General features: G+C 51.4%; 1 protein-coding gene across 1 annotated transcript in view; it reads left to right on the forward strand.

The window, feature by feature from the left end:
• The window catches only part of LOC101059732 (rho GTPase-activating protein 23-like), a 44,611-nt gene extending 34,484 nt beyond the window's left edge, over window positions 1–10,127 (forward strand). The window contains 4 exon segments of the mRNA XM_054668258.2: window positions 405–530; window positions 6,795–6,842; window positions 7,426–7,522; window positions 9,607–10,127. Of these exon segments, the coding sequence (XP_054524233.2) occupies window positions 405–530; window positions 6,795–6,842; window positions 7,426–7,522; window positions 9,607–9,668 (333 nt within the window). The 3' untranslated portion in view covers window positions 9,669–10,127.
• Window positions 10,128–14,904: the final 4,777 nt, after the last annotated feature.

The raw sequence follows: 14,904 nt of genomic DNA on the forward strand, positions 1-14,904 counted from the left end.
TCACCTCCCGGGTTCAAGCAATTCTCCTGCCTCAGCCTCCCGAGTAGCTGGGATTACAGGCACCTGGAAGTGATCGGATTTTTTCCCAGGCCTAAAATAACCCCTGGGACCTCCAACATGTTTCCTACTGCAGGGTCTCCCACTGCTGGCACTGACCACTCAGGGCTGCCCTGTATAGGTGTGCAGGTTGGGCACTGCTCATGGCTGCTGGGCCTGGGGATGAAAGGGGCTGAAATCTGGCCTGTGCTCTACTCATCAAGCATCTCCATGCCCATACAAGGGGGTGTCCACCCTCTAAGCTCGGGACTGGTGAGGATGTAGTTGGGGACAGAAGCCTTAGGGGCCAGAGTGAGGGAGGACTGAGTTCAGGATGTTGACAGTGACCTGCTTTCCCTGCTGCCCAGATGGAACCCCGGAACCTGGCCCTGGTCTTTGGGCGGACACTGGTGAGGATGTCTGAGGACAACATGACAGACATGGTGACCCACATGCCTGACCGCTACAAGATCGTGGAGACACTGATCCAGCACGTAAGCCCCTGTTCCGGGGGTCACCCGGCAGCCCCTGGGGCCCAGGCCATGTTCCTCTGAGCCCCTCACTCTTGCTCAGCCTGGCGGGGTGTGCCCCAGGAAGGGCTCGGCAGCTTTAGAGCATGCTGCTAGGGTGGTATATACTCCTCCAAAGCCATGGGCTGCATTTCAAGGCAAGGCAGGAATGGATCCTGGAATCCTTGCTGCCCTGGGATGTTGTGTCCCCAGCAGGAGAGTCAAGAGGCCCCCGAGCGTCCAAGATGCCTGGGAAAAGCAGAAGAGGAGGAAGGGCAGGGAAGGTGCTACAGGTGGAGGGCGGAAGGGGCAGCTTCAGATGGTGACCCCTGGAGAGGTGTCCTGGCAGACACGAGCAGATGGGGGCCAAGGTCTGGCCTGACATCAGGAGGCCCCGGCTCTAGTGACTTTCCCTGCTGGCCCCACTGAGGTTTTGGGGAGGTAGTGGTGATGTCCATGGTAACAAGGGGTGGATGGGGCAAGGCACAGGGCCTTGGCCTGAGGCAGGATCCTGCACCAGTGCTTGGCATGTACTGGGCTGGCCACCTCCCTTCTCATAGCTTCCTGGATGCCAACAGCCCTGGTCCTGTAGGTTCTTGTTACTGTGCATGGGCGGAGGAGAACCCAGAGTGGCCAGCAGAGGGCTCAGGAGGCCTTGGTCTTCCAGAGCCCAACCCTAAGGCAGCACTGCCGCCTTCTGGGGCACACACAGATGTCATTATGAATCGTAGATTTTCCATTTCCAATTCTTGTTACAGCCCACAGAGGATGAGAACAGAGCCCCTCCTGCCAGGGGAAATAAGACTGGCAGCTGGTCAGAGGAAGGGAAGCCTCAGTCCCAAGCCCCCTAGACACTTTAAGGAAGGAAAGCTGGGCCCTATCACCCCCATTTTACAGAGGAGGAAACAGGCTCAGAGAGGCAAAGCAACTTGCTCATGGTCACACAGCTAATAAGTGGCAGCCCAAGATTTCAAGCCAGATCTGACTGACCAAAGCCTGTGTTTTCCTCCTGCTATCAACCCAAAGGCCAGACTCCTAGGTCCCTCCTTGAGCTGGCTTGGGACGGAGGGAGGGGGCCAGGGTAAGGACGCGAGGTGGTGGGCAGCTGAGCCATGTTAACAGCCTTGCTTGCCCATCTCCTCCTTCACTGCATGCTCAGGGCTCTGAGCCACAGGAGGGAGCATCACAGCCGGCTGCATCCGGACACTGGGAACACCACTCCAGAGCTGTCTGGGAGGCCAGGGCTGCCCTGCAGTGTCGGGGATCCTGGTGAGGCCTTGGGAAAGCTTAGCTCTCCAGGGCACCAGGGAGCCCCGGAACCTCCTAAGAGGGTGTGTTTTGGGGGCAGCAGCAGGGAAGAGTGGGTGTCTGGCCCTGTGCTCCTGGAGAAGCCCCTGGAAGCCCAAGGTCTGAGGTCAGCTGAGGTGTCAGGAACTGCAGCCTTCAGGGAGGAAGGAGGCCAAAGCCCCAAGGGGGAGTCCCTGCTCAGGGCAGGGTGGAGAAGGTGGAGTTTGTCTCATTTAGCACTGACACTAGCGCCTGGCACACAGTGGATACTCAGTGTTTGTGGAGTATAAATGAATGAGTAAATTGCCAATTGAGGTTATATCAGGCTGGGCTTTTCTTTCTCTTTCTTTCTCTCTCTCTCTTTCTTTTCGCTTTCTGGGTTTTTTGTTTTTGTTTTTGTTTTTTTTGATAGAGTCAGTCTGTCGCCCACACTGGAGTGCAGTGGGTAAATATGGCCCACTTCCAGGCTCAGGCGATCCTGCCATAGCCTCCTGAGTAGCTGGGACTAGAGATGCCACCACCACACCAACTGGCTAATTTTTGTATTCTTTTGTAGAGATGAGGTCTTACTATGTTGCCAGGGCTAGTCTTGAACTCCTGGACTCAAGCGATCCTCCCATCTCGGCCTTCCAAAGTGCTGGGATTACAGGTGTGAGCCATCACGCCCGGCCAGGCTGGGCTTTTCTACTCAGAGTTTCATTCCCGAGAGCTAACTGAGCTAGTGTCCTTCCCTTCTCTGCCTCCTTGGCATTTGAACGTAACCAGCCCTGGATGATTGTCAAGGGAATGAGCCACCCACTCTGCAAGCCCTGAAAGCCTGCCCACCCAAGCGTGCCAGCTCTGTCTAGCCCAGAGGCTCCATAGCCAGGGCAGTGCTGCTGTCACTTGGGGCACCCAGACCAGTCTTCAGGTCGGAAAGAGGGTGGCAACTGAGGGGTAAAGAGGAACAGCGACTTGCCCAGGGCCACGCAGCAAGATATGGCAGAGCAGAGAGGAGAGCAAACCTGGATGTCTGATCTTGCAGCAGGCAAGTTGCCAGGAGCCTCTACCTATGTTTACGAAGTCAAGTGGAACCCAAACAAAGATCACCCAGGGCATTTGCTCAGGGACTCACTCAGCAAAGGCAGTGATACCTAATGTTTCTCAGCTTCAGCACTAGTGACCACTGAGGTCCAGATAAGTCTTTATTGTAGGAGGCTGTTCTGTGTGTTATAGGACATTTAGCAGCATCGCTGGCTTCTACCTGCTGGATGCTGGGAATATCACTCTAGTTGTCACAATCAAAAATGTCTCCAGACATTGCCAAGTGCCCCCTGGGGTGGGGGATTGACGGCAGTGGCTCTAGGGCCAGCCTGCTCCTATGTGCTGTGTGGCCTTGGACAAGTTCCTTACCTGCTGTGCCTCAGTCTCCACACCTGTAAAGTAGAGATGACAATACTGTTTACCTCACATTGTTGTGAATGTCTGCTAAAGCACTCACGGCGGTGCCTGGCAGGTCCTAAGTGTTGTGTGAGAACTGACTGTCATCCTCTTCCTTGTGGTCATTATTCCACGCCAGAGACAGATCCAGAGACATGCTGGGAACACGGAGGTGAATGGGAGCCTGCTCAGAAGGAATATTGCCAGCGGGTGTGGTGGTGCATGTCTGTGGTCTCAACTACTTGGGGGGCTGAGGTGGGAGGCTGCAGTGAGCCGAGATTGCGACACTGCACTCCAGCCTGGGTGACAGAGTGAGACCCTGCCCCCCCCACACACACAAAATCCATAAAATGATGTTTCTCATTCATTTATTCATTTAATAATGTTTATCAGAGTAAGAGCTGCATCTCTTTTTGCTCTGGGCTATGTCCAAGGAAGCCCCACAGAAGGACCCACCCTGGCCCTGGGTGCAGGGCTGGGGTCGTAGTCATGGAGTTCTTGAACTGCCTTAGAGGACCATGATGAGAACTTAGCCAGGCAGAGCAGGGAGAAAGGGCATCCCAGGCGGAAAGAACAGCATGTGCAGAAACAGGGTGGCAGGAACTAGTGTGGATTCCTCTTGAGAGCCGTGGCCACCTGGGCACTTCCTGTAGACGCTGTGGCTTGCAGAGTACTTCTGGGCACCTTCCAACTCGAGTTAACAGCTGGCTTCTTTGGGCCGATCCTCAGGCTCCCCCTGGTCAGCCTGTCTCTGGAAGCCGCACTTTTGAATAACGGTAGCTGACATCTATTATACATTAACAACGTGCTGCACTCAACGTTTTCCATACAGTGTTTCATCTCAATCCTCCTCAGGCCTAGAAGGAGGTACTCACATCATGCCCGTTTTAGAGATAAGTAAATAGACTTACAGAGGGAAAGTAACTTGGCTAAGGTGAACTCGAACCAAGATAACTGACTCCAGAGCTTCCATTTTTCTTTTTCTTTTCTTTCTTTTTTTTTTTTGAGACAGAGTCTCACTCTGTCGCCCAGGCTGGAGTGCAATGGCGCGGTCTCCACTCACTGCAGCCTCCGGCTCCTGGGCTCAAGTGATCCACCTCAGCACCCCCAAGTAGCTGGGATTATGGGCGCATGCCACCATGCCAGGCTAATTTTTGTATTTTTAGTAGAGCTGGGGTTTCACCCTGTTGGCCAGGCTGGTATTGAACTCCTGACCTCAGCTGATGCACCTGCCTCAGCCTCCCAAAGTGCTGGGACTACAGGTGTGAGCCACTGTGCCCGGCCAGAGCTTGCATTCTTCTTATCTTCCTTTGCTCTCTTCTCTTCTATCTCTTTCTTGTTTCCCTTCTGGCCTTCCTGTGCTGTTTGATTTAATCACATGTCAGATCATGAGCAATAATAACTGAGGCTCATGGCGCATGCTCAGGCAAGTCCCCTTGTTTCCCCTCTTTATTCCCCTAGGTGCCCACTCTTAATAGGCTAATATGTGTCCTTCCAGGACACCTTCCACTTATTGTAAATGCATGGCTATCCTTAAATATATATAATATTCTTTGTGTGTTTTAAGTCTACATAATGAGATTATAAATTGCCTGTTCCTGTTCTTTCATAGGTGTTGAGGGGGGGTAAAGGGTAATTGCCTTAATTTTTATTCATTTATTTTTTTTGAAATGGAGTTTCTCTCTTGTTGTCCAGGCTGGAGTACAGTGGTGCGACCTCAGCTCACTGCAACCTCTGCCTCCCGGGTTCAAGTGATTCCCCCACCTCACCCTCCCGAGTAGCTGGGATTACAGGTGTGCACAACCATGCCCAGCTAATTTTTATATTTTTAGTAGAGATGGGGTTTCACCATGTTGGACAGGTTGGTCTCAAACTCCTGACCTCAGGTGATCCACCCACCTCAGCCTCCCAAAGTGCTGGGATTACAGGTGTGAGTCACTGCACCCAGCCTGTCACTGTCAATTTCTAATGCTTATCAGTTTCTGTGTCTTCCTTCCACCACATCTAAAAACCAAAAGTGGTGGGTGCAGTGGCTCATGCTTGTAATCCCAAAATCTACAATTTTTTTTAAAATTAGCTGTGCAAGGTGGCACATGCCTGTAGTCCCAGCTATTCAGGAGGCTGAGGTGGGAGAATCTCTTGAGCCCAGGAGTTCAAGGGTACAGTGAGCTAGGATCATACCACAGCATTCCAACCTGGATAACAGCGAGAGACCCTATCTCAAAAATAAATTAATAAATACAATAAAAGCCAAAAGTGCCTTAGTTATTTCTTGGAGCTTGCCGAAGTCCATCTCTTTACTTGCTCAAGTATTCAATTAAGAGAGTCTTTGTGTAATAAATTTTCTGCTGTCTCAGGATAGCTTTATTTCAAGGCCAGGTGTGGTGGCTCCAGAGAGCAGGAGGTTCACTTAAGGGGTGATTAAAACAATCTGTGGTATGCCTGTAATCCCAGCACTTTGGGAGGTGGAGGTGGATGGATCACTTGAGGTCAGGAGTTGAGACCAGTCTGGCCAACATGACGAAACCCCATCTCTTCTAAAAATACAAAAATTATCCAGGCGTGATGGCATGCACCTGTAATCCCAGCTACTTGGGAGGCTGAAGCCAGAGAATCACTTGAACACAGGAGGCAGAGGTTGCAGTGAGCCAAGATTGCACCACTGCACTCCAGCCTGGGTGACAGAGTGAGATTCTGTTGGAAAAAAAAAAAAAAAGAATAGCTTTATTTTACATTCTCATTTTTTTAAATGAGAGTTTAGCAGGGTATAAAATTCTAGGTTCCTTCAACACATCAAAACTTACTTTCTTGTCTTGTCTTCTTGTGTCTTGCTGCTGAAGGTTCCAAGCACCTGTGATATGTGTTCATTTATAAGCAATCTGGATTTTTTTTTCAGAAAACTTAGAATTTTATCTTCAAGATTCTCAAATTTTACAAAATATATTAAACTGTGGGGGTCTTTATTTTGTCTCTTGTTTGGCCTTTATGAGAAAGCTCTCGCCTCCTGCCCCTCAGGAAACCTCCAACACCTTTCTCCTGTCATTTTCCTTTTCTGGGCTGAGTATGTGACACCCCTGTTGTCAGTGTGGCACCCATGGGTGGCAGGTGGCCTGGGGCATGCTCAGCTGTCACAGCCATGGACCTGGCCAACACTAAGGGCACTGGTGCCTCCCTGCCCCCCGGCTCGCTGTGGGGAGTATACCATAGGGGTGTGCCCAGGACAGTGTTTAGAGAAAAGCAAGTAAAAGCAAAGCTCTCCCTAAGCCTATCTCCCGTCTGAGGTGGCTGCTCCCACTCACTGCCGTGTCTCCTCCCACACTGGGGTCCCACCTTTTCTCTCCCCCAGTGTTTTTCATAGTCTGTGGAGTCAGGTTTTAGCGTCCATCAAGCTCCCTCTGAGCCCTCTTTTGCAGCCCCGCCAGCCTGGGGTTTGTTGAGAGAGAGGCACCCCTTACCGCCTGAGTGGGTCCTCTGGAATGAGCAGGTGGAAGAGACTCTTCTTTCCCATGCTGATTTCATCCCTTCCTTTTGTCTTCTCTGCAGTCAGACTGGTTCTTCAGTGACGAAGAGGACAAGGGAGAGAGAGAGTAAGTGATGCCGCGGGCTGGGCTGGCATGGGGGCTGGTCTGGGGTGAGCCCCAGTCCTTGGGGGTGGGGCAGGCAGCGAGACTTAAGCTGGGGAAGGTGTCTGTCCTTGAGGCTTCCCTCAAGTCTGATGGAGGAAACACAGACCCTCTCCTCAGGAGCCCCTAGTCTGATAGAGAAGCACAAAGCTTGCCTTCAGGAATCCCCAGTCTAAATGGGGGAGATACAGGCCTTGCTCAGAGGGAACCCAATTCAGGAGTAAAGGCAGCTCCTGCCCTCCAGGCTACTGAGAAGGACTTAGGTTGGAGGAGTTCCAGTCTAGTGCGGGAGACACAGCTCCTGCCCCTAGCTGAAGGGGCCGCTCTGGCCTTCGTGGTTCTGAGATGTTGAGGAAGGCACAAAGCTGTCTAACAGGGGACATGTAGGAATCATCCTCAAGAGCACTCGGCTGATGAGGGAGACGGTCCCTGCCCCAGTGAGCCCGGTCTGATGGAGGAGACACGGGCTCTGTCATCAGGGCACCCCCCTCTGGGGGGTCGGCAGCCCAGCATCTGAGGGCATGCCAGCTGACCCCTCCTCCTGTTCGCAGACCCCTGTGGGCAACAAGGAGCCTCAGGCAGTGCCCAACATTGAGTACCTCCTGCCCAACATTGGCAGGACAGTGCCCCCTGGTGACCCGGGGTCAGGTGAGCACAGGGGCCTGGGAGTGGGGAGGCGGGAGGGTGGACACTGCATTCCTGAGGGTCCCAGATGCCTGGCCAGATGCCCAGCTTCCCTGTGCCACCCCAGCGGGGCCCTCCCCTGCCAGCCACCATGGAGATGGGGCTGTTGGGGGCCTTCTCCCTCCCTGGGGAAGTCCAGCTTGCCCCGTGCCCACCTCCTGTCCGTGCAGCTGCCCCGCCCCAGGCAGGGTCTGAGCTTTGTTCCCCCTCTCTCACTGGTTTCTTTCCTCAGCCTTTAATTTCTCATGGGCTGGCTGTGTCCCTCTGGGCATGTTCCTCTTTTTAATTTTTCTTCCTTTTCTCCTTGCACCCCCACCTCTCCCTCCTCCTCTCCCTGTGCTCTCCTCCCACCCCTTTCTCTTCTCCTCCCCCTCCCCTCCTCCAGCGGACCTGTTGGAGATTTAAAAGGTACAGTGCAGTGTCGCGGCCTCGGTCACTAACAGTGGCGGGTGATTATAAGAAGGCTGGGTGGGCACAGAGGCAGGCAGAATGTCCCGGACTGTGAGGACCCCACACTGACATGCCAGTTACCCCTGCTTGTTATCCACTTGCCCCAGCAGTCCATGCCCCTCCCATCCTAGAGGCCCTTCTCAGGAGGAAGGAGGCACTCACTGGGCCCAGGGCCCTCCCCGTTGCCTGGACACCTGGGCATCGAATTGCTGCCCTTCTGCAGTGCCACAGACCTTGTGGCCTCTCTTTGCCGAGTCTCACCACTGCTAGTCATCCGGGCTGGGGACTGACACTCTCTGGAGACCAGCGATGCCACGCCCAGAAGCTTCTCTTTATCTCTAACTCCTGCCTCAGTCACCCCAATGGGCCGCCTCCTCCTGCTTAAGAAACCGGGGCCCTAAGTCCTGTTTGCAGGGCCTGTGGCCCTCTCATGGCAGAGGACAGATGATTTACATGCTCAGAGACAGATGAGGGCCACTCCCTTTGTGGCTGCAGCCACTGACTCCTCCCCCCGTCATTGTTGTCCCTCCCTTTAGTTTTAGCATTTCTGTTTGTCTCTGACAGAGGCACACAGGAGCTCCCTAGTCACCAGAAGCAGGCTCAGGAGGGGCCAGAAGACATGGGGGTGGGACGGCAGAGAGGGACCCCATGTCTCTTCTAATCACCCGCCGTCCCCCGCGCCCCGTGTGTCGTGTGTGGTTGCCCATCTTGCTTTTCTCACCTTGTGCAGGGGGAGGGGTCCGGAGAGGGGGGCATCTAACTTGCCTGCCAGAGAGTGTGGATTAACCACACCTGCCCACTACCCTGTGGGACCCCAGGAGGCCCTTGGACCAACCTGCTCCCTCTCTAGCCTTGGAGAGGACCCACCAGGACGTGTTTCTGGTTCCTTCTCCACCCCAGTGATATTAAGGGAGTGGGACCCAAGTCCCATAGAAATCATGCTTTTAGTCTCCTTCATAACTGGGTGATAACTGGGGACCCTGCCCATGAGGCAGGGTGACCCCAGGTCTGGAGGTGGAACCTATCAAGGCTCTAATCACCAGCCCACTCCACGTCCTGCGTCCCACCCATTTCATTTCTGCCCTTTTATCCATTATTCATGTGGTCCCTCTTCTTTGTTGTGTGCTCGGGGGTGGATGTAGGGCACCCACCTCTCTGTGCACTGTGTGGTCTCCATTTCTCCAGAGCATCTGTGATTTGCTGTGTTTCACTGTGGTGGTTTCTATGGACTGCACCTGATATTTGGCATTTTCTCTCCAGTGCTTCAGAATAACAGGGACGTGCGGGGAAGGGGAGAGGAACTAGGCTCAAAGACAATGCCCCCTTGCCCTTAGCCATTGGTAAATGAGGGGCCAGTGGCTGGCAGCCTGATGTCACTTCCTGCCTCTAGAGGAAGTGGCAATTAACATCATTTTCTGCTCCATCCCTTTCCCATAGATGGACATCAGAGGTCCATCATACTCCTAGGGCCTGGGGAGATCTCATGTTTCAGAATTCCCTGGTTTCTGAAGCCTTTGAGGAGAGGAAATGTGTGCATAAGACTCAACTTTCTTTTTCCCTGATGCAACTTTCATTTTTTTTCTGTCTTTCACCAACAGATTCTACCACCTGTAGTTCAGTCAAGTCCAAGGTACGTATGAAGGCAATTCTGAAGGCTTGATCCCTGTACAAGCCAGCCCACTTTGGTTTTTGTTCAAGGGAATTGAGGGAATGGCAATTGGACCGTGGGGAAAGTTGATGGTCCCTGGGAGGGAAGGCAGGAGGTACCGAGTGCCCAAGGTAAGCTGAGAAGTTGCTTACCTTGGCAGTGTTTGGTGAGGCATCTGCTGTAGTAGAAGGACCTGGCCTGGGAGTTATGTGGCTAGGAGGCAATGTCACTCAGTAGTTAGAAGCACAGACTCTGGAGTCAGACAGTCCTGGGTTTGAGTTCTGGCTCCACCATTTAGTAGTTTGGGACATTGGGCAAGTTACTTAACCACTTTCTGATCCTTAGCTTCCTCATCTATAAAATGGGAATATCAGTAAATCTGTGGGGTGCTATAATAAATAAAACAGATATCCTTTAAGGTCTTTGGAGAGCCTAAAGCAACCAGAAGGAAACAAAGAGAGGAGCAGAAATCCATGAAATTGAAAACAGTTGAAGAAAAGCAATGAAACCAAAAGCTGGTTCTTTGAAAAAAAAATCAATGAAATTGATAAACCTCTAGCCAGACTAACAGAATAAAAAGAAAGATGGCACAGATTATCAGTATCAGGGGTGAAAGAGGGACATCACTACAGACCCCTAAGTTATTTTTTATTATTTATTTATTTATTTATTTATTTTTGAGATGGAGTCTTGCTCTGTCACCCAGGCTGGAGTGCAGTGGCACCATCTTGGCTCACTGCAAGCTCCACCTCCTGGGTTCACACCATTCTCCTGCCTCAGCCTCCCGAGTAGCTAGGACTGCAGGTGCCCACCATCACGTCCAGCTAATTTTTTGTATTTTTAGTGGAGATGGGGTTTCACCAGGTTAGCCAGGATGGTCTTGATCTCCTGACCTCGTGATCCGCCCCTCTTGGCCTCCCAAAGTGCTGGGATTACAGGCGTGAGTCACCACGCCTGGCTATAGACCCCTAAGTTATTGAATTTATGGGCATAAAGTTGCCCATAAATTCAATAACTTAGATGAAATAGACCAATTCTTTGAAAGATTCAGACTGCCAAAACTCACTTAAGAAAAAATAGATAACCTGAATAGTCCTATACCTCCTAAAGAAATTGAATATGTAATTTAAAACCCCCCAACAATGAAAACTTCAGGACCAGATGGTTTCACTGTTAAATTCTACCAAATATTTAAGGAATTTTTAAAATTTTTAAACAATTTACTTTAATAATTTTAAAATATTCTAAATAGAAAATAGTATAATTTTAAATATTGATATATTTAAATAGTTATTTAAATATTTGAATTATTTAAATGTTATTTAAATAGTTATTTAAGAAATAATACCAATTCTCCACTATCTCTTTTGGAAGATAAAAGAGAATGGCTGGGCACCATGGCTCACACCTGTAATCCTAGCACTTTGGGAGGCTGAGGTCGGATCTTGAGATCAGGAGTTAAAGACCAGCCTGGCCAACGTGGTGAAACCCCATCTCTACTAAAAATACAAAAAAATTAGCTGGGTGTGGTGGCATGCACCTGTAATCCCAGCTACTCAGGAGGCTGAGGCAGGATAATTGCTTGAACCTGGGAAGAGGAGGTTGCAGTGAGCCGAGGTCGTGCCACTGCACTCCAGCCTGGGCAACAGAGCGAGACTCCGTCTCAAAAAAAAAGAAAGGAAAATAGAAGAGGAAGAAACACTTTCCAACTCATTTATGAGGCCAGCATTACCCTGATACCAAAACCTAACAATGCTTTTGAAAAAGATAGGGCTAATTCATATGATAATACCACAAATACTTGTTGAATGTCTACTTTATATCAGTACTGTGCTGGGTACTGAAAATATAAATAATGAGCCAAACAGATAGGTTCCTGCCCTCACAAAGCTTATCTTCTACTGAGAGACAGACACTAAGCTAATGAAGAAATAGACTATCTGTCTGGCAGGTTTGGAGGCACAGTGGAGGCAGAAACCAGATGGAATGAGCTAATAAAGTGAGGGAGGGAAGAGCGCATACATAGACCACTCTTGTGAGAAGTCCGATTGTGAAGAGATATTTACAGAACAAAAATGGGAAAATATGTGGCTTGAGGGAAACTTTCATTAAAAGATGAAAGCAACCAGGCATGGTGGCTCATGCCTGTAATCCCAACACATTTGGAGGCCGAGGCAGGAGGATCACTTGAGCCCAGGAGTCCGAGACCAGCCTGGACAACATAGTGAGACCTCAACTCTACAAAAAATGCAAAAATAACCAGGCATGGTGGGGCATGCCTGTAGTCCCAGCTACTTGGGAGGCTGAGGCAGGAAGATCATTTGAACCTGGGAGGTTGAGGCTGCAGTGATGAGCCATGATCATGCCACTGCAGTCCAGCCTGGGCAAGACCCAGAGCAAGACCCTATCTCAAAAACAAACAAACAAACAAAAAAAGATGAAAGCACATATTTACTTGCTAAGGGCAATGATCCAGGTGAGAGACAGAGAGAGAGGAAGAGCTGGGCCCAGAGCCCATGAAGCAGCAGTAGCCTGTGCTCCTAGCAGATGCATCCCCAGGTGTAGTAGGAAGAGAGGGAGGTGGCAGGGGCACACTAGCAGGCAGTGTTGGCAGCAGGTCATTGGGGTTGCTCCCAGCTGATGGCTCTTTCCTCAGCGAAGTGAAAGGTGAGGACCTCTGCTGGGCATGAAGGTGGCAGGGAAAGTCTGAGCAGAGTGAAGGAAGTCTGAAATGGGTCCCATAAAGCAAGGCAGATTTCCTGAAGGGGCCGAGGAGCATCATGGGAAGGCTGAGGCCTCTGAAGGCTGCGGCCCCTTGTCGAGAGCCAGCACCTTGCCCAGCAGCCATGCCCTGCCCCTTTGGGCCTGGCTTCTCCACACTCCCCGGAGAGCCCCTTCTGAGTCCCTTCTGGCCAGAAGATGTCCTCATTTGCTTCCTGGGACCCCACCGTGTCTCCAGTGGACTCAACACTGACCTCCCCAGAGCTCACAGGCCACTGCCTCCCTGAAGCCTCCTGGCTTGAAATTCCTTCCTCCTGAGACCCTAGCAGTTACCGCTTCCCAGTCTGGGCCTGCCTGACTCCTGCAGGAGGCCTTCTCAATTATAGGGCCTTGAACAATAGAACGTGCATTTCAGAGAGTACGTCTTTACTGTAAACTGACTCAGAGACTTCACTGTGACCCAGTGAGTTCATCACAATCACTAGCATGAGATGAAAGAGGAGGGAATGCACATTTACTGAGCACCTACTAGGTGCCAGCCAGTATGCAGATAACTTTTCACAAACATCGGTTTCATTTCATTTTTACGGAAGACCTTGAATTTTGTACCATCCCCATTTTACAGATGGGGGAACCAAGGCTCAGAGAACTTAAGTAACTAGAAGATTGGGCATATTCTTGGGCCTCAAGCAGGGGAGCTGGTTAGGTGGCCTCCTTCCTTGGTGGTGCTCTGGTATCTGAGTTCTGATCCTCTGTTCTCAGGCTCTGAGTGTTTCTTGATTTTCTGGCACACGGACTGGCTCTGTCCTGAGCCTGAGCTGAAACCAGCTGGCCAAGCCTCTAAGAAACGGAGGCATGGATGAGGCTGCCAGTCTATTAAGTACAGCGATAGGAATAACTGTTGCAGGGACAGGGACGTTGAGTTGTGTTTGCCGCAGTGGTCTCAGTCTCATCTACTGGGGAGACCAGGAATCAGAGTCAGGGAAGCAGGAGGCACCAGGTGTCTGAGAGCCTGTGGCCTCCTGTCCCGGCTGTAGGGAAGGGGCTGCCTTGGGCACCAGGGCCTGGCCTCCCACCAGGCTGTGAGCCCTGAGGGTGGGCACAAATCCTGCAAGTGCCGGACACTCACGACTGCCAGCCTCTGTCTCTCTTGCCTGACTCTAAAACCCAGGTCCGTGATGGCCAAACTGTGTTCCCTGGAGCCACCATGGGGTAGTGACCACCAACAGGTATATGAGAGGACCAAGCGTGCAGGCATCCAAGCTCCCACGGCCTCCATCTGAGCCACTCTTGTTTCTGTCTCACATTGCTGGGTTTCTAGGGAGGATTCAATTTGGACAGGGTGCTCCCAAGCTCATCAGAAACCATTGTTCTAGATGTGACAGCCCTGTCTGTAGACTTTCTCCAGGCTGTGTCCAGGACACCCAGGCGTCGGTGCCCCAGGTTACAGCCGCATTCTGATCCCGCCTCCCTGTGTGGATGGTTTAGGCTGTCCTGGGTAGGAGTGTGGGCAGGCACACATGGCGGTCTCTCAGCTCCACGGCAGGTGGAGTGGAGCTGTTCTTTACTCAGAAGGCTCCCTTATCATCTTTTTTTTTTTTTTTTTTTTTTTTTTGAGACAGGTCTCGCTCTGTCACCCATGCTGGAGTGCAGTGGCCTGAACACAGCTCACTGCAGCCTCTAACTGCTGTGCTCAAGTGATCCTCCTGCTTCAGCCTCCTGAGTTAGCTGGACTACAGGCACACACCACCACTCCTGCCTAATGTTTTTGTATTTTTTTGTAGAAATGGGGTCTTGCTTCTTTGTGCAGGATGTTCTTGAATTCCTGGCTTCAATGGATCCTGCTGCCTCAGCCTCCCAAAGTGCTGAGATTACAGGCATGAGCCATGGCACCCCACTCTCCTTATCATCTTAATTCTAAGTTCTTGAGGAAGGGGACCACTTTTGTCTTCTCTGGTGGTCCCTCGCCTAATGCTTAGCTTTCTTTACGGCCTGCAATAATCCCCGAGCACCCCCACTGGTACAGGGAGAAGTCTAGCTCCTGACCAGGCTCTGATTTCCCTGCCCTATTCAAGTTCCTCAAATTCCTTGACCCCAACCCTTGCCCCATAAGAAACCTCCCCATGACCCTGACCCTGACAGAGAACTGGCCGTGAAAATTTTTGCATTGACAACAGATATTGGAATGCAGGGATTCCCTATCTACTTCAGGCCCCTTCAAGAATCAGAGGAGGCCAAGCATGGTGGCTCATGCCTGTAATCCCAGCACTTTGGGAGGCCAGGGTGGGGAGAACACTTGAGGCCAGGAATTTGAGACCAGCCTGGCCAATATGGTGAAACCCCGTCTCTACTAAATATACAAAATTAGCTGGGGGTGGTGGTGCATGCCTGTAATCCCAGCTACTTGGGTGGCTGAGGCAGGAGAATTGCTTGAACTGGTGAGGCGGAGGTTGCAGTGAGCCAAGATGGCACCACTGCACTCCAGCCTGGGCAACAGAGTGAAACTGTGTCTCCAAAAAAAAAAGAA

Source organism: Pan troglodytes, chromosome 18 (assembly GCF_028858775.2).
Source record: "Pan troglodytes isolate AG18354 chromosome 18, NHGRI_mPanTro3-v2.0_pri, whole genome shotgun sequence".
Lineage (NCBI taxonomy): Eukaryota > Metazoa > Chordata > Mammalia > Primates > Hominidae > Pan > Pan troglodytes.